Genomic DNA, 20,245 nt, shown 5'->3' with positions numbered 1-20,245 from the left:
GTGCTTTGTGTGGATGTATGGAGTCAGTCGTCTGGAGCTGGCAGTGGTGGAGGAGGTTGAATTGAAGCTTTGCTGTTTGTGCCTCCATCTCTGGCTCTGTGGCTCATCGCTGTGGCATTTATTTATTGCTGTTTCCAGATATCACCTGTCAGTCAGTTAGTATTAGGAGGTGCTGTGGTGTCTCTTTCTTTGGATGTGCTGTTAGGCTCACTGCACTGTACCGGCATTATGGGGTTAACTTGCCAAAAGGTTGATTGCAGAGCACAGTGGTTTACATCAGCAATGAGAGCCAAGAAATTTAAACAACAGGCTGAGCAAAGACTCTCAGTTTCATATAACAGAATGATGGAAATGATTGTTCTCTGTAGGACAAGATAAGTAAGATCCCAACAATAAAAAGAGGTTTGAGGCATTGTCCATGAATGCTCATGTTATCTTACAATACACACCACTGTGAACTCACTTTGCACTTGACAAGATCAGTGGCAAATGTGCTCAAAGTTGAAACTTATTGAACTTTGAGACAGACATAAAATCTAAGATCTAAGATAACACTGGCTTGAACACTGTTCAGTGTTTTCACTATCTCCGTGAGAAAGCAGCTCATGTTGTTGCAAAGTTGATCATGTGTAGGTACCTCTGATTACTTTGTGTCATAGACCTAAAAAAAGCTAACTACATAGTTCTTATGATTGTTCTAGATAAGCTGCAAATGTGAAGCTTGTTAGTCTGAATGTTCAATTACAAGATTGTTCAATGATGTTTAAAAACACCTTTAAGATATTAACAACTAATTCAGAAAACTTTCAGAATCCCATTTGTGTTTTGTGGCAGGCTTTAATGGCTGTTGGTAGCTGCTGGACAATTCAGTATCGCCAGGAAGAGAATTTTTTCTTTTTATGCTTGAAGCAAAGTGCTTGTCAGATCATAACCATGTGTTCTCATCGGACGTGGCAATAAAATTTGCATTACTCTCGAGAGTAATGCTAGAATGCTTTGTTTTGACTCACTTCATACACAAGTTATGCACCACTAATTAACTGTTTTGTGAATTTAAAAGGCTACTGTTAATGGCTGTTTTTTTGGGTTGTGCTAACTTGATAGTACAACCAATTGCTGTAAAAAAGAGAAATGTTTTGTCAACTTACCAGACCTCCTCACTCACTTTCCTCCGAGTGAGTGGTCAATTAGGGAAAGTCCTGTGTTTTTTATGACTCCACCACCCCAACATTGGTCATGTGACAGTAACCATCCAAAATATGTCGGTAATGTACAAATTACTGGCTCATAATTACATTGGACACGTACAAATTTTGCTGTTTTACTTTATGTAGAAATAGTGCATGAGAATAGCCTGGGTATGTTTAACAGTACAAGTACCAGGTAATATAAAAGCTTGAACTGGATATGGACTGAGTTTCTGTTTTGTTGGATTAGCCGGTGAATCAGGTAATGGAAATATTTATTGTTTATTTTCCATTTTATTTCATATTAGAAAATGTCCCAAACAGAATTTGATGAAGGTTCACTTGTCTTGATGAAAGACTGGCCAAGTCTATGAAAAGCATAACGGATTTTCTTTGTGTGTGTGTGTGTGTGTGTGTGTGTGTGTGCACACGTGTGTGGTAGCCATGCCTGGATCTCCAAAATCCATTCCAATCTTCCAAATGGATCACCCATCTCACCTGGCTGTTTCTGCATTTACAAGCTGAGCATATTGACAAGGCATTAGAGAAAAGTCATTTTAAATGTGAGCAGATGCTCTGTATGTTATTGGATAAATAAAGAGGGAGCAAAAGCCTGACAGCTCATTGCAACCTCACCTGCCGCTCCATCACTTGGCTCTCCAAGCTCTTTATCACAGCTGTTTCAAAAACCCCAAACTCTGCAAGAGTCTCAGCCACAAACCTCGTACAGCTACAGCTGGTCAGCCAGGGTTTACCTCCCCAGTAAAACTTCCAATGACCAGCTTTCAAGTTCACCCCCCGCTATAATCATCCTCAGCCCCTCCTCTTCCTTGACTTATCAGTCCCTCAGGACATCGAATACAATTATTTTCCCTCACACAGCCTTGGATTGTGACAAAGGAAGGATCTGATTGTGGTGCTATCTCTTTTCCGGCCCTCTCATACTTTCCATGTTTTAATTTCAATTCAGTTCCAGCCTTTTTACACAAGGACTCAATATTTCTAAGTCAACTTCCTCTTTTCTCTGAGTCTCTGTCAATCATACCTGTCTCTGTTCAGTTTCACTTTGTTTAAAGAATGACTAATAAATCTACCTTATTCTTTTGGCATGGCCTCCACAACATGCTGCCAGTTTTCAAGCACATGACCTCTGTTTTTCTCCCAATAATACCTGGAACTGGAATCTCTCCGGTCAGTGGTCAGTTCTACATGTCTCTGGTTGCTCCCTTGCTCCATCTGGTCCAAATAAACATAACACAGGGTTGTTATTGAAGAAATAGGGTGTTGACGTCCTGTTCTCTGGTAGTATTCCATATTGAAATGAAGCAGCAAAGTGGAGGGACCTCTGAGGAATGGTGCGTAATCAGGCCGCTATTGGAAAGAGATGGGATGATTTTTGGGAGGCAGAGATCAACAGATATCACGTGACTGTTTTGCAAGAAAAAATTAATGACTTCTTTGCAAAAACCATTCATCTTGAGTCATTTAGTGAATTATCAAGTCCATAAATCACACAAGTTTTAAACAAGAAAATCTGCCAACAGAGTTTGATAATTCTACTTCATTCCAGTGATACATAACACAGCACAAAACAGAATATTAGTATTTAGAGTATTACCACTGAGAAACTGGAATGGTATTCAGATAACCCAACAGACTGATAGAATTGTTAACCCTTTGAAGCCTGCAGTGGCATCACTCTTCTTGGACTTCTTTAAGATGGCGTCACAAGTATTAAGACCTTTGAACCCTGAGCAAATTAGTGTGTTTCCTTTCAGAAACATGGGAAAAAGGCAATGTGCAACTGCATTACCAATGTTTTTGTAAGCAACAAGTAAATAGAAAAATATTTTTGAAAAAGAAAGGGAAAAAATATTTTATTATTACCTTTTTTTCTTTTTCTCTTTTTCTCATTACCTTCTTCCCATGTTTCTGAAAGAAATCAACCCAATTTGCTCAGGTTTCAAGGGTTAAAAAGGAGTGGTTTGGGGAAGAATATCTAGTTTTGGACGAAAGATTTGTTAGTCAAGTCAAGTCTATTTTATTTATGCCCATTATCACAAATCACAGTTTGCCTCAGAGAGCAACAGTACATTGCTCTGTCCTTACAACCTCACAGCAACCAAGGAAAAACTCGGTCCCTGGACTAGATAAAAAAATCTGGTCAAGAAAAATAGTATCTCAACCCAACTGCAACAGCAGAGGTGCCCTTGAATAAGGCACTTGGATGATTGCTCATTGTTGTTCAGGTCTTCATGAGTTCAAAGTGCTGGATCCCTAGCTTAAACCCAAAGGTTACCAAAAGCCGACAAGCATTCAGAAAATAACTGTTCAAAAACAAAGAAATACAATACAGAGGAACGCCCGATGCAGACCTGAACAGACTCGAGGATTATTAGACTGACACAGTCCCTAATATAAAAGAGAGAGCATAGTAACACTGGCAGCAGCACTTTGGACCAACTCTTGTCCCATGTTGGGTATGGGACTGATACAGAGAGAGAAACACAATGTTGAGCTCACATAATCAGGATAGTTGGACCAGGCGAGAGTATCAGTGATGATCACATATGAACCGTGTATTACCGACACATCCGTCCTCGCCTCATGCTGCCTCGTGGCTTCTTACTCAAACTCTAGATAACATATCAGAGCCCTCTAGCTCCTAAATGTCAAGCCATTTAATATCAAGTTAGTTGGAATGCTTTGATACCCTCCTCACTCTTGCACCACTCTCTGCACTGGATTCACCTGCAGTATTCCTTATTCATCACAAGTGCTCCACCTTGTGGCTAAACAACACACAACCTTTGTGTGGTGTCGTCAGTAGCTGGTGGCACTTGAATCAAGTTCTGCTAATTGGACTCTAAATTACAGTCAGCACTTCTGTGGTCTGATTATTCATGCTGCATCAGCATTTTAATAAGCTAATTATGACTTCTGTAGGACTGTGCCTTCAGACGCACGGAGTAAGGTTATGTATGTGTGTCTACATGTGTTGTCTGTGTTACATTGGTTTGTCCTTACATATGCAGGTACATTAAATTTCTATGATTCTCAAAGAACTGCTAATGATTCAGTTAGGCTATGAATGATAGTGTGGAAATTTATGGATCCCTTGGAGTCTGACAGTCTTCTGTGAAACTGGAGGAGCTTTGTCAAGTCTGATCAAATATTCTCAGATGATGTCACCAGGGTTATTGGACTAGAAGACTAGAGAAATTTAGCACAAAAACAAAAAACACAAACTTGTGGTGTGGAGTTTGAAAAATATAAGCCTTTCCCTGGCACGGAATGCCTTATGAAATGATGCATTCGAGTTGTTTGCATTTTTGGAAGTGTATGACACTATTTTTATACTAGGGATTAAAAGTCCAGATATCTGGGCTCTTTTGTTTCAACTCTAACCTTTCTTTTTTACCTTTCCCTTGTAAGTTTCCCGACTTTATCGAAGTATAATGCTTAAATGCATGAGCAGCCCTAAAAACACCAAAATGTATGCTACATGGTCATAAAATGTTCTTTTTTCCTACTCAACAGGCTGGAGAGAAGCACTACCACCCCACATGTGCCCGCTGTGCCCGCTGTGAGCAGATGTTTGCAGAGGGAGAAGAAATGTACCTGCAAGGTAAAAGCACTTCAAATCCCTTCAAGTCTGTTCTCTATCTGTAAGATATTTCAGTGACTTTGTGTGATTAACAATTGACTAATCTCTGATGTACCGATTACCTCTACACTTGCTATTAGTGTGTCATGGGACACAAACACTGGTCTGCTGGTGCAAAGTCCAGTGCTTGAACCTATCTACCGACCCTTCTACCTGCCCCTATTGGACTTTCTCGGTCTTTATACTGTGTCTGTTGCTCTGACCATCTAACAATAACATGGATGGGTTTGCATTGGTTTTAGTGTAAAGCCCACTGTGTATACATCATGTGATTTTGGGCTATCTCAGACAAAAGATGACCATTGTGATAGAAACATGCTGATATCTTTGGTCGTAGCTCTAAAACGGTGGTTCTAGGTCACACAGTGAGAGAGGTTCAGCTATTGTCAATGACAGCCTGGATCTGCAAATACTTACCAACCAACCAACAGAGATGCAGCATGACATGATGGATTCAGTAGAACTTGTCATTACACAGTCTGCATACGTCAAACTTGATGTTGTAATCAAGTTTATTAAGTTCCATGTCTCACAGTGGAGCTGCACTAAACTTTTAAGACTGCAAAAATCTCAGTCTTCAAAGGCTTAAGAGTGCATGGTGCATCTGTATCTGACAGTGAGGGCCACAGCCCATGCAGCACTTTATGACGGTGGCACGGAAATATTGATTGATTGATTGATGATTTCAAACTCTTACTATTTTATAACTTTTTCTCTTGGTGTCAGAAGATCTGAGATCATTGATATTGCTGTGCCATGCTAGAGGAAGATAGCCCCTCAGAATTCCTTACACTTATCAGGGCTATTCACGTCACCAGCAAACAGTACAGGGCTTTCATGAGGAGCATGCATGTATATGTAGTAGCCTATCTTAACACTTTAGAAAAAAGCCTTCTTTAAATCCTTCCCGCAATGCAAATGATACTCAAGCCACACGTCCATTATCCCATGCAATAAAAAAAGAAAAAAATAGGATATATAACTGAAAACCTCGCAGTGAAACAATTGGCGGCACACTGACGACACAGGTCAGCACAGAGAAACGAGTCATTCAGCTCATCTGGGGAAATGTTTGAAATGTCCGCACAATTATTGTACAGTGGTTTATTCTCTGTCATGCTGTAAATTAAGTCGTGGCAAAAAGAGGGATGCCAGGTGGCTATCCAGCGTGTCCGCACTCGGAGTTGCAACGACTGGTTGCTATCCGACTGTTGTCGCATTTGTCAATGATCTTATGGTCTCAGCGGGGCCAAAATGATGTTGACTAAAGTCGCTGCCTCAACAAGATTATTTGTAGGTTGTTGGGAAGACATCTGTACAGTTTCCCCCCACTTACACTTCCTGGTATTACTCAGCCTTCCGGTTTCTACTGAAATGTGTTCCGTTTTAAATGAAAATTTCCACTGTTTTTATGGGAGCATTTCACCAGTGTGTGTGTGTGTGTGTGTGTGTGTGTGTGTGTGTGTGTGTGTGTGTGTGTGTGTGTGAGAGAGAGGTTTTCACTTGTGTGCGTGTGTGGTTTTCAGTTGTATTTGTGTGTGTGTGTGTGTGTGTGTGTGTGTGTGTGTGTAAGGTTTTCACTTGTGTGCATGTGTGGTTTTCAGTTGTGTGTGTGTGTATGGTTTTCAGTTGTGTACGTGTGTGGTTTTCACTTGTGTGCGTGTGGTTTTCACTTGTGGGCATGTATGGTTTTCAGTTGTGTGTGTGGTTTTCAGTTGTGTGTCTGTGTGGTTTTCAGCTGTGTGCATGTATGGTTTTCAGTTGTGTGCATGCATGGTTTTCAGTTCTGTGTGTGAATGGTTTTCACTTGTGTGCGTGTATGATTTTCAGTTGTGTGTGTGTGTGTGTGTGTGTGGTTTTCAGTTGTGTGCATGTTTTTTTTCAGTTGTGTGCATGTATGGTTTTCAGTTGTGTGTGTGTGTGTGTGGTTTTCAGTTGTGTGCATGTATGTTTTCACTTGTGTGCGTGTATGGTTTTTCAGTGTGTGCACGTGTGGTTTTCACTTGTGTGCTGGAGGGGTTTTAGTTATGTGCATCTGTGGGTTTTTTTCAGTTGTGTTCGTGTGTGGTTTTCAGTTGTGTGTGTGTGGTTTTCACATATGTGCCTGTGTGGTTTTCACTTGTGTGCATGTGTGTTTTTCACTTGTGTGTGTGTGTGGTTTTCAGTTGTGTGTGTGCATGATATTGGTTTCATATGTGAATGTGCAAGGTAATTCTGAATAATGTTCCACACGGCCCCTCATACATGTGTGCGTGAGTCAACAAAACAGCTGGTGCTCTGCCATGAGTGCTCTTTTTAGTTTAAATGTTGTTAAACTGCTAGCTTCACTTGCCACTGTAATTGAATAGATTTAGTAATGAAGATAGCTTTATATAATCATGACAAAATGTCAGTGCAAGAAATGTTGAAATGAGTCATGCATGTAATTTGGAGTTTTGTTCATCTCATTTTGAGGAAAGGCTTATAAATAATGTGATTGGTTAAACAGATATAGATAATGGTACACTCGCTCATCCCCACTTCTGAATGGATGTGAAATGTTGGAAACAATCACAGTGTGACACTTTCTGTTTTTGTCTCTGTGTCTTCAGGATCTTCTATCTGGCATCCTCCATGCAGACAAGCAGCCAAGCAGGAGGAGAAGAGCAAGGTGAGGAGAGTGTACTGGCTTGCAGTTCTTGCACTGTACCAGAAAGCAATATATTGTTTCATACCACCAAGAAGTTTTAGTTTAAGGATGCTTTTAGACATTTTTCTGACAGCTTTTATCATATCTGGACTAGAAATTGGTGACCCCTGAGCCTCTCTCACACGGACACTTCTGCAGCCGTCCTCTGGATTCTGCATAGCATAAAACAGTATTGGACCAGTAATGCAAGCAGTGACGTGTTGGTATTTGGAATATTTACCAAAAGTCACCAGATTATTTCAACTATGATATGTTCAGTATGTCAATCCTTAAGCTAAATCAGTCCCTACAAGGAGGATGTGATTAACCAATCATGATGAAGAGAAGGACTTTACTTGACAGTTCGGGACAAATAATTGTCTTACCATTGCACCAGAACGCTGCAGCCTCACATCCAGTATCTGCCCTTCCTCCATCTCAAATCCTCATTCCTCATCATAACCCCTCTCCCTCCCAGAAGCAGGTGCGGATACAGCTCAATGATGGCTCAGAGCAACAGGTTGGTGCTCCTGTACATCCCTGCACCCCTTGAACCCCACTCAGCCCACAACCATCTGCTGCATGGGTTGATCTTAACCGTTGACACCATACTACTATATTTGCTTCATACTGAACAGCAGCCGCACCCACAGGCCACCTGCAATAAGGACCTGTGATTGGTCAGTGACTGATGATGCTGATCATCAGTCTGTGCATGCTCAGGGATCCTGCAACAAATAGAGATGAGTGATGTGTGTCAGCACTTGCATCTGCAGGATATATTAGATGTCTCTGAAGAGGGGAACACACACACACACACACAATTTGACAGACACAGCGGATGTTACTGATGATAATGCAGCACGTTGAAGATCAAAGTCACAGTGTTTTATTCTGAAGGGGAAAGTCCACTCTGTCTTCAAATTGTGTGCTTAAACAGTAGCTGACCGGTGCTGATGGTCCACGTCTGGCACAGCTTCACTAATAGCAACACTGTGTGAGACCTGTGTGCTGTTTAAACTTGATCAAATCAATTTGCTCTCTGGTGAACAAAACAACACTATTGCTGTCGCTGTGACGTTGCATCTGAAGTTAGTATCGTGAATGCAGTATCTTCAGAACACCTTGAGGGAATGTCTTTAACTTTGGCACAAACGTCCACTTGAACTCAGCAATGAACTGAGTAGAATTTGGTGGTCAAAGGTCAAGGTCACAGAGATGTTGTCTGTCTCCTCATGAACTCAATATCTAAAGAACACTTAAGTTTCCTCAAATTTGGCACAAATCTTCTCTTGTAATCAAGAATGAACCTATTAGAATTTTATGAGCAATGGTCAAAGGTTAAGGTCACTGTGACATTGTCTATCTCTTCGTAAACACATTATCCAAAGAATACCTTCATGTAATTTCTTTAAATTTGGCACAAACATCCACTTGGACTCAACAATGAACTGATTAGAATTTGTTGATCAAAGGTCAAAGATGAGGGTCACTGTGACGTTGCCCCATCTCCTTGTAAATGCGATAGCTAAAGAGCACTTTGAGGGAGTTTCCTCAATTGGACACAAACATCCACTTAGATTTAACAACAAACTGATTAGAATTTGATAGAAAAACTTCAAGGGTCACTGTGACCTTGCATCTTTCTCATTTTCATGAATGAAATATCTTAAAAGGGACTTGAGGGAGTTTCCTCAGATTTGGCACAAACATCCACTTGGGCTCAATAATGAACTGATTAGAATTTGCTGGTCTAAATGTCAAAGATCAAGGTTATTGACCTCATAAATATGTTTATGGCCATAACTCAAGAATATGAACAGATAAATATGGTGAAATAATGCTATTATAGTTGTATACTTTCACTATGACATCATAATATTCTGCCAAAACACTTTCTGGCCATTATGTTTTAAGTCGGGGACAGAAGGAGAGACATTTGCCCAGATACTCAATTGGTAATACTGATCTGCTGATGGTGGTGGTGGTGGTGGTGGTGGTGGTGGGGGGCATCCACATTTAAGCTGTAGTGCAACTTGAATGGTTCACAAAGGTGTACAATCACAAGGCAATAATTCTAGTTTAATTTTTTTGTGGTATTTTGTGGACAAAAAAAAATCTAATTTGTAAATTTAAAATTATAGTGAAAGAGTTAATGCATGACAAAAAAATAACTAACCAATGAACATGCAGCACTGGAAGGTGTTTAATGTGGTCACTTAAAGAAAAAAGTGGATTTGAAATGAAAATCAGAACCACATAATTCTTCACACAAGGCATGACCTGAAATAGATGAACAATTAATATGTACTAACTTCTCTCTCTCTTGCTCTCTGTCATCTCTGTCACCTCCCTAAACCTGTGTTGATCCAATATATTGAGGCATTATGGTGTATGTGTGTGTGTTTCAGGTGACCCGGACTTCATCTGAGAGCATCACCTCAATGCCAGCATCCAGCGCCTCAGGCTCTCCCAGCAGAGTCATCTATGTAAGACTGCAACACCTATATTCACCATCAGGGGCAGCAGCACATAGTTCAGCTTTTTCAGCAGCCTTCTCTATACAAATGATCAGGAGTAGTTGTTTTATACAGTTTTGTACAAGAGCATGTGTTGAAAACCACAAGGTTATGCATAAATGATGAATCTTCTCTCCGCTACCAGGCCAAACTAGGAGAGGAGATGCTAGACTACAAGGACCTGGCAGCCCTTCCAAAGACCAAGGCCATCTATAACATCGACAGGCCTGACATGCTGTCCTACTCTCCATACGTCAGCTACCCGTCTGAGGAGAGGCACTATGGAGAGGTAGAGCCTCACAGCTCTCAGAATTCCAGTACTTTCTTTGTCTCTACATTTTTAGAAGCATGTGTGCATACCATATTTATATATTATACAAGGGCAAATGTGAAAAGTGATGGAAGAAGTCATATTTATTAGTTAGGTGAGAATTGCAAAACCACCATGTAGAGATGCTCTATTATGTCTTGCATTCAGAACTTGTCAAAGCACAAGTGTTGTCAGCTAAACAGTGGCAGACTGAGGCTGTGCGAGGGGAACAGGCTGCATAAAGAAGGGCACCCAATGTGGCGCTGCATTGCATTTTCCCTACTGTGTGCTAAACTCATTATGCTGGATGGCCACTTTGTAAATTGTATATAAAAGCAGTGAAAAGATGTAAAATGCCAAAAGATGTAGCAGGATTAAGGGACGAATTTCAAATGTATTCTGATTTTTTAAACTACTCTTAAAAAATGACAAATAGATCTACCTCGTACCTTGAAAAGCAAACTTTTTTTGATCAGGGCCCCTCAAATCTGAACCTTGAACCACACAAAAAGGACATTTAGAAACAGCTTAACAAAAAATTAAGTCATTTAATGTAAAACATTTAAATTTAAATGACCTCAAACACATCTTTGGGATTTCTGTATCAACACTTTCTGTTTTTAATTAGCATGCAACAGTATTCATACCAAATATCTGCACTTGGCTAATGATCTAATTCTGGCCCGTAGCAGCTATTTTAATATATAACTCATTTGACTACATCCAACATATATTCTCGTTTGTTTATACATTATGTGTTGAAATCAGCGTGATGGTAATGTCTGTTTTTCCAAATGGTTTGATTGATCAAAAGACATTTCTCAGGTTTCAACACTTTTCTTTCTGGCGCATATGGAAACCTGACTCAACTGAGTGAACTCCCTTTTGTCTGCTTTTGTTGCATTTTACTTTTCATTGTCTCATCTTGCCATCCCTCCATCATTGACCCCCACTCTAACAACGAAGTCAGTTACAGTCATTCATCAACCCTGTGCTTCATTCTGTCTCACAGACACAGTCATTCCTGTGCAGTGCAGTCACACTCTCACAGCCCTGAGTCTGCATAGTCAACAGTGTACTTTAGGCTCACTTAATTCAGGTCATCCATCTGTCAGGGATGACCTCACAGTGGATGTGCTGACTCACTGACGCTAAGTGATCACTCTCATGGTTAACTCATAAGCTCTCATATGAGTTTGTCTTAATCATTGGCTCTCTCCCCCTCTTTATTTGCAGTCCCCCCAGCTTCTTTCTCCTACTCCTACTGAGGTATTATGATGCACCGTGTCTCACTGTCAGTGTAACACACCCTCCATCAGTGTAACATGCCTTCTGTGTGTGTGTGTGTGTGGTTGTGTGTGTTATTGTGTTGTTGTTGTGTTGTTATATTTGGGAACACTTGTTTGAATTAGGGGCTTGTTCAGGGGAATGAAGAGCTCTTACAGGTTTGATCTGTGTTTTAATGCCCCGTACAGAAGATTCTGTTTCAATTAACAGTCAGTTTAGTAAACCCACTGTTCATCACTAGGTTTCCACTAACTCTCAAATTGCACAAATTGAAATCGTGAATATAAAATATGCCTAATGGAAACATGTCAATTTTGAAATTACTCCCGTTTGTTGCAGAAAAAATTCATGCAAGGTGAGGTGGTATTTCAGGCAAATAGAAAAAGCCATATTTCGCAAAATTGCAAAGGACCTTTTATAGGTCACCAGGCTATGTGCTTGTCAGCAGGAACTGGCTCCCTCGGGCATGATGCAGCAAGCGCTACAAGAGGTGTTATAGCATCGCATAATTCTTCAAAAGTTGAGCAGATCATCCGAAAGTTTTGAATCCACAATTCCTCTGTGAAATCGTGGACTATCACCTCCCAGAAATCCCTCATATATGGCCACTCCCATGTATAAGAAGCTCACCTTTCCATTATCACTCCATAACACGCCTATGTGGCCTTGGATTGGAAATAATGACAGCTAGTAATAGCAATAGAAATAAAGCTGCTAATGTTTTGAACATAAATCACATTCCTTTTTGGGATGTTATCACCAGAGGAGAAGTCGCAGAACATCACTCAATGGTGCACAGTCATCTCACAATTGTATTTTCAATTTTATCGCATTTTGAAAATATCACTTTGAAAATATCACTTTGAAAAGTTTTTCGAAAATCTGTAATGGAAAACAGCCTACTGGCTTCAAAAACTGTGTTAACTCATGTTTGGAAACAGTCTGACTTTTTTTCTTTACTTTATGTGTTTATGTGTTTAGGGTGATGGGGAGAAGTCACCCCGTCAGCGGAGGCCCTCCAGCCCCAGCTCGAACAGCTCCCTGGGTGGCTATGGACGTTACACCCCATGCCGATCCCCCCAGAACTACAGCCGACCAGGTATTAGCCTCATACACATATGACTTAATATCCATATTTTGCTGTTCTTGTGTGAAATACCTCCAAGTTTGAGTTTGTATCCCATAATGTTTGAGGGATCACATCATCTTCCATGCATACTCTCTCTTCTTTTTCCTCTAATACCTCTTTTCCACCAAATTAGCTCTGGTTCTTGAACTGATTCAGGATTCTTGTAACCGTGGTGCTGTATTGCAATCAGCCTGCATTTCCTTCAGTTTTGAAGAGAACCAATTTTATCAAGGATGTATCATCAACGGAGGAAGATACACAGTTCTCAACATTACCCACAAACTTTTGTTCTGTCGTTATTGGTTTTATCCTAAAGCAAGCATGAACCAACTCTTAATGAGACCACAAAACACTTTTTTCTTTTTCTGATGATTTCTCACATAATGTCTTTATAGTTGCCCTCTTCATCTTCTATTTCCAACCTGCAGAATATGACCCGTTCACTGAGGTCATCAGGATTCGCACTTCAGGTCAATGAAAAGCTGCTGTATTTTGGTTCCAGCTAAGAACATATTTATTTTTGGTTGAAAAGCTCAGAATGGTTCAAAATTAGTTGCAGGAACCAGAACAAAACCAGTTCCACGTTATTGGAAAAGGGGTAGTTAGTGGAGAATAGGGAACAAGATGGTTTTGGGAAAAAAAATGGTTGCTTACTGTATTTAGGACAAAACATGTGCTGCAAACATTCCAAATGATTTACTACTTCCTGTATTTTGAGAGTATTTCCTGCCAGTGACCAAACCCAAAACCAGACATTAATTGGTATGGTCCTCTATGGCAACTCTTGCATTACACTGCCAAAAGCCATGATCTGATAATTATGTTCATTCTTGTTTGATACATTGTGTACAAGTACTAAAAAAACATTCACCTATCATTGCTTAAATTAAAATTATGTTTTTGGTGTCTCAGAAACACTTCTAAAAACTGAACTGACCTAGACTTACAAACATTTTGCTACATTCAAGGACTTTATAGTTAATGATGAAGCTTCCCGCACAGATTTGTCGGCAGAAAGGAGGATGTTTCTGGGACAGGAGGTGACAAAGCTGCTTTATGACGTACTAAACCACAGAGTAGAAGTTATTCTGTTATCTGTTTTACTGGCAAATGTTTAAAGGGGAAATTAACACAAAAATGAGAACATTTTTGTAGGCTTTACTTATACTGTATATGCAAATGTGGTGAATTATCTAGGTTATGTGTGCAGCAATAGTATGCAAAAATCAATGCATATCATAAATTTCATATTTCTAAATGTGCCATTTGAATAGTAGGCTGCCTTTACAATTGTATCCATTCACTTAGCATGTTTCTTGTGATCTGATTGGACATTCAGGGCCAGAGGTATACCTTGGCAGTAGACCCAGCAGCCAGGCCCGTGACTCCAGTTCCAACTCTTTACCTCCAACCCTCATGGGGTCCAATAAGCACCCCTCAATCTGGGCCAGGGACTTATCGTCCCTCCCTGTGTACTATTCTGCTGGAGCTGAAGGGGGCAGTGGTGGTGGTGGCAAGTGCTCACCCACACCAGTAGGTGGCAGTGCAGGCTTGTCTTATCAACTTAACCCCACCACCCTGGCCATGTTGCAACAGCACAACTACATCCCGTACTTCAGAGGTATCAAAGCACACTGAGACTGATACTTGGTCCAATACAGACAGTGGACGACTGTGTGGCTGGAATCATTGCTGCTGCCAAACCTTAGTTGTTCGCCTTTTCAAAAACTACCAAAAAGCTTGTATTTGAAAGGAGAGTCAAAGTGCCCCAAAAGTTGATTTCCAATGTGTACATAGAACAGAATTGACACAGAATAGATGCATACAAAATTGAATGTAGGATCAAAACCATTATGAAACAGGTTTCTCCACAGCAGCAAAGTGCCGGTCTTCTGTATTTGACTGAGACCAAAGGTCCTAAAGAATGGATTGCTGTGATACAACCACTGAACTGACCTCACTTGACATGGGCTGTGGTGAAGCACCAAATTAACCATGTGTTAGAAACTCACACTCTGGGTCTCTGGGTTCACCATAGACCAATGCGTCATAATGGGAAACAGAACGCCTGACTTGGTGCGTGCCACATTTTAGTCTGTAACTACTGTTTGATCACTTGTGAAGATTTATTTTCCTTAATTCCTGAACCAAAGCCATGAAAATGCTGATGCTGTTCACGATACCACACGTTCCTGAAATCAACATCACAAACCAGTACAGTGCACATTCCCCTTGCTTTCAATAAAAGGCTTATCCGGTACTTCATCTTCTCCCCATCCCCTGATCTCCCTCACCCCTCAGGGTTCAAACAGGACCCCCTACCTGACCTTAAACCTAGGACATCCCTGCATCTCAGTTTACCTCCTCCTAACGGTAAAACCACCAGTAGTCCTTTTCTTCTCTGTGTCTTCCCTCCCCTAGTGGAATGGTTAACAGGTTTTGTGATGTTGTCCGGTATCGTGGTGTTGTCAGGTTTCATGGGGTGCATCAAGGAACATTGGCAGGACCACTCAGAGTTCTCATTCTGCCTGCCCTGTCCAGATGTGTTTGTGGACGTGGTTGTTGTTGTGCATGGTTTAACTCGACCCTGATACATCTGGTATTAGGACAAAGGTTAGGGTTTAATTTTTGTGCTTGTTTGTTCCAATTGTTGACATAAGTGTTTGCCTGCCTTTGACATTTAATCTGCCCTGCTGTTTCTCCTGAATGATTGCTTGTTTGACCTTTTTTTCTTTGCTGTTAACCTTGTCTGGTCCTTGATGTGAATCCGAAGGAGAGGGCAGGATTTGTGTTTGATGACTGATAAAAAGACACATTGAGATTTTCAGGCAAGATGATGACAATGATTGGTTAAGTCTGTTGCTTTGGCAGAACTAGAAGTGAGTACGTTATCAGTTAAGGCATTCCTTGGAAAAAAATGTATTATTTTAACTGCGAACCGAGGAGATAAGATGCAGGGATTGGAAACACATTACAGAGACTGTGAACCTTGAACACAAGCCATTTACAAATGTCATCATCACTAATTGTACAACAGTAGAATTAGTAAAAATACATAATGACACAATTTAGAGGAAACTATAAAATTTTATTCTTATAACTAAATTTGTAAATAAGTTCTTTAAATGACCAAACAAACTCTAAAAACCCTGTGATGTTTTGTAAGCGTGGCTTTAAAAACAATTTTTGATTATTTGATCTATTTCTTAAATCAGTTAAACTCAATTTTATGAATAAAACCCATTATCACAAATAACAGTTTGCCTCAAAGCGATGTATAGCATATGACATCCCTCTGTCCTTAGACCATCACAATGTATAAGGAAAAACTTCCCACAAAACAACTTTGACAGGAGGAAAAAAATGGTAGGAAGAGCAAGTAAGGAGGGATACCTTTTCCAGAATGGAGAGAAATCCAATAGATTTTGTGTATAGGCATCAGGCAGGACCACGGCACCAGCATAACCACGACCCAAAATCCAGGGGCAGCCATGATCTGTAGACACCTGCGAGACAAGGAAGCACAAAGACCCCAGAGAACAAGCTGAGTTATAGCTGAGAAATAGGACATAAATGTTTGCAAATAGAGAGGAGCTCAGTGTAGGAAGTGCATAGGAAGTCCCCGGCAGACTAGAGCTGTGTCCCAATTCAAGGTCTGCATCCTTTGGAGGACGTAGTCTATGTGGTCTACGGAGGCACCGCATCAACAGTTGTTAAACAGGACAGTCTAGCCTTCGGAGAATTTCCTGGTTGCGTCACCGGATGTTCCCGCCATGGATTTATTATAAGGAAGTCTGGATACAGCCGTGTGGGCAGGGCCTCATTAATTCCTATGAGAGCTGCTCAGTGGCGCATGAAGCAGAGAAAACTCTTTTTCCGTCTTTAGAAAAGTGTAAAATACCCGGATCTACTGGCCCGTAAAGCATGCGTAGAAGTGATTAACGACAGCCGAACACGGCTGAGTGTACCTGAGCATTGACTCTGACTCACTGGCTCACTCAGACAGATGACCCGAGTGCTCGAAGCGAACAGCGCCGGTGCACGAGCATTGCTCTCGTAGTAGCTTAGCTTATTAGCAACAGCAGCTAATCGGCGGTATAACGACAGCGCTGTCGGTTTTAATCTTTACGTGATTATCAGATAATGGTATATTTATCTCTCTCTCTCTACACACACACACACACACATACAAACACATATACATACAACTCATCAGGGAATCATATCGTAATCATGACTGGAGAAATCAAATTAACAGAATCAGAACGTGTTGTGCACATAAAAAGGTAATAAAAGGTGGTGCCTTGGAAAAATGCCCCGTGTATTAATACACAGCTCAGCTTTAAGTAAATACTACGTTCAGTACCTTTTAGTAACTGTCACTAGTGCTCCACGCTGCTCACTGATTACTGGTAGTTTGAATACAGACCGCAGACTGTATATACAGTCTCTGATACAGACACGGTAAGACATCCATATTACAGGCTTTACAGCCAACAGCGTATGGATGTGTTGTAAGATGGTAAAAATGACGAATTACAGCAAAAATAGCCATTACTACGGCTGATACGAAGCCTGTGCTGTGTCAGAAACTCTTAGAGTTACATGTGCGTTCTCATGGTGGAGTCCCACAGGTCCGATGCGCATTCATTTTATGTCTGGAGAAACACAGAATTCCAAGTCTTTTTTTACGCCTTTAGGACTTAATGTTTTTAATAATGGCTATAAAAAATGCGTTCTGAAAAGTCAACATGTCTCAAAAAAAATGATCCAGTGATTTAAGGAGGTCTCTTTCCCAATGTTAACAAATGGGGAAAAGTCTTTCTGGGCCAGTGTGCATCACGTGACGCTGTAGTTCCACTTTTGGCCACTATGTAAATTTTGCTTCAAGGGGTGGTGCACTTCCTGGGGGCTTGGTTCCTGCCAGTTTTGCCAACTTGGCAACTTTAACGCTATATCTAGCGACTTTCCAAACCCCCTTGGCGACTTAATTTGTAAAAAGCGACCAGCGAAAAATCGAGTGACTTTTTTCTGGTAATTTGGGGAATGATTGTGTTGACAAAGCAAATATAACGACTTGTATTGACAAAGTTACAGCAAAAAGCATCTAACACATCCTGCTCCACGTTTCACATTACAACCAAGCTCACGAGAGCCAAGTACAGCAAGGGCGGCTGCCGTCTCCTTCTCTCCACTCACACAGCACTCATGCAGCCAGTCTGACCAGCAGCCCCACAGTCCCAACCTGCACCAGATTCCGTGACCGCTCTGACCGAGAGCTGCCAGCCCTGCAAATGAATCACGCATGTACAGCTTACGACCAATCACAGATGAAGATTTTGTACAGTTACAGCAGAGACGTTATTTTTTTGTTTAAATATTCTTTTTTTTTTAGTTTCACACCCCAAAATCCATCACACAGTTCACTCTGTCTCAGTAAGTCTCACTCACACACTCAGTCAGTTTCTTGTCCCCCTCCTCCTCTGGCCAAATATAAGCTACAAGACCACGTTTTTGTTTTGCTCTGCATTCATTAGGTCACTAAAAAAAAAAAAAAAAGCTAGCATTATAGTTATATGGCAAAAGAAACAAGCTTGTAAATACATAGTAGTAATAGTTTGTAAACTACCTGGTCAGCCTTTGCTATTAATTTTGCCTCTCTCAGAATTTCATATTATGCAAATTAGTTGATGATGTCATCTAGCTGCTTCTAGCAACTTTTGGGAGAGCCAATAGCGACTGTCCTTACAGAGGAGTTGGCAACAGTGGTTCCCGCCCTTACCCTCATGTCACAATTGATTTTTGCTGTCAAGGCTTGCCAGAGAGAGAGAGAAAGAGAGAGAGAGAGACAGCGAGAGAGAAAGAAAGAGGGGAAAAAAGCACTAAAACCAACAAAAGAAAGAAATGATGGAGCCAGAACTGTTGCTTTTATTTTTTGAATTTATATTTCACTGGAGGAGAAGGAGAAGCACCTCTGTTGGCTTCAGCAGCTGATTTATCTCCGGGCAGCAGAGCCTCGCTCAGCAGGTAGAGCACTCCTGGCAGCACAGTGTGGCACCGAGCTGTCTCTATATTTCCATAGCTAGTATGCTAGGTGATTACATGTTAGTAATACTAACGTCACATATTATAAAAAAAATTCTGAGTTAAATCTGTGAATTTTGTGAAATTGAAGGCCACGAAGGATAGTAGCGATGTATCCTCCAAACAGAGGTAAAAGAAGGCTGCATTTGTGGACTACATTTGAAGGAGCCTTCGAATTCGGACAGCCTTCGTGTAGCATTGTGACGTAATTGGCCTTCGAATGCAGCTTCCGAAGGATGCAGTCCATTAATTGGGACACAGTTTAGGCCTATTTCAGCTTAACTAGGTGCTGTTCCAAGGCAAGCCCTAACTATAGGCTTTATCAAAGAGGAAAGTCTTAAGTCTACTTTTAAATGTCAAACATTTGAAGTAGGGCTTTAACCTTAAAATTTGTCTTACCTTTACTGATCATTTTTCCACCTGTACTGTCCAAACAAAGATGTTTCCTCACATTACTTTAGTTTATGGCACGGTTACCCGTTTAGTGCAGCTCATTAGTTTTCCCCATTGTGTAAGTGAGCACAGCTTTAGTTATGGACAGGGTAAAAGGGCAAGCAATTATCTTATCACACAAGACTGTACAAAGCAAGGCCCATTGCATTCAGATGCTACATTTTGAATTGAAACAGGTCCTTACATTTGGAATTTACTTTTTTTCTTTTGTTTGTTTGATTTCTGTTTTTACAGTGTGGTATTTTAAATCTTGGATAAAAAGTAAGAGCCCTAATTCAGAGAGTGAAACCGTTCCTAGTACCAACAAAGTTCTTATGTAAGGTGAGAACTTTTGCCTGGAAAGACATTTCATTTATGTACTCTACCTTACAGTAGGAACACATTTTTCTAACATATGCCTGCTTGGATCTTTGCTGGTTAAAAGGAAGAGGTAGAGAGGGAAACAGCATGAGCTTCCACTCCCAACATTTGCACAGAAAATTATGAACACGCGGTGCAGGGTTTTGCAGGGTGGAGAGGCTCAGAGGGGAGTTCTCCAATGGGGAAGATGAAAGAGAAGAGAGGACAGAGGAATGAAATAGCCAGAGCAGGCCGAGTAGTAATTTGGGGTCTGGCTGCCAGTTGCAGTGGCATGAAAGGCAGTGTGCCACTGGACTGGTTTAGGCCCTAGTGGTTCCTAACACACCGTGAAGAGGACTATTTGTTTACATGCAACAGACTCTTGCTTTAATGAGCTATCAGGTTTCCTCAGAAAAGTCACTTTGGTAGGAAGACATTACTTAGATGTGTTCCCTAATACTTGTGTTGAGGGAAAGTTTGAGAAAGGACCTTGCAAAGATTAATAATGCATGTGTTTCGTCTGTTATATCTTGTTTTGTCAGTGGTTTTTGATGAATGATTGCCCTCCACCTTTTGTTGAATGTATAATATGTTGACATGAA

The 20,245-nt window shown here is 40.8% G+C and overlaps 1 protein-coding gene across 14 annotated transcripts in view; it reads left to right on the top strand.

Moving 5' to 3' along the window:
- Positions 1-20,245, top strand: part of ablim2 (actin binding LIM protein family, member 2) — a 95,424-nt gene that overhangs the window by 55,861 nt on the left and 19,318 nt on the right. For 2 of the 14 annotated variants that reach the window (XM_088073161.1, XM_088073156.1), the window contains exons 7-15: positions 4,728-4,815; positions 7,446-7,504; positions 8,001-8,042; positions 9,934-10,011; positions 10,187-10,330; positions 11,588-11,620; positions 12,620-12,737; positions 13,196-13,237; positions 14,107-14,388. In XM_088073161.1, the coding sequence (XP_087929287.1) occupies positions 4,728-4,815; positions 7,446-7,504; positions 8,001-8,042; positions 9,934-10,011; positions 10,187-10,330; positions 11,588-11,620; positions 12,620-12,737; positions 13,196-13,237; positions 14,107-14,388 (886 nt within the window). Of the gene's footprint in view, positions 1-4,727; positions 4,816-7,445; positions 7,505-8,000; positions 8,043-9,933; positions 10,012-10,186; positions 10,331-11,587; positions 11,621-12,619; positions 12,738-13,195; positions 13,238-14,106; positions 14,389-15,068; positions 15,141-20,245 lie in introns of all 14 variants that reach the window. The other 12 variants (XM_088073167.1, XM_088073164.1, XM_088073158.1 and 9 more) reach the window with 11 other exon arrangements.

The sequence above is a fragment of the Plectropomus leopardus genome, chromosome 23, assembly GCF_026936395.1.
Source record: "Plectropomus leopardus strain MGB_pleo_1.0 chromosome 23, ASM2693639v1, whole genome shotgun sequence".
In the NCBI taxonomy this organism is placed as follows: Eukaryota; Metazoa; Chordata; class Actinopteri; order Perciformes; family Serranidae; genus Plectropomus; species Plectropomus leopardus.
This window is presented reverse-complemented; position numbering and strand designations above follow the sequence as displayed.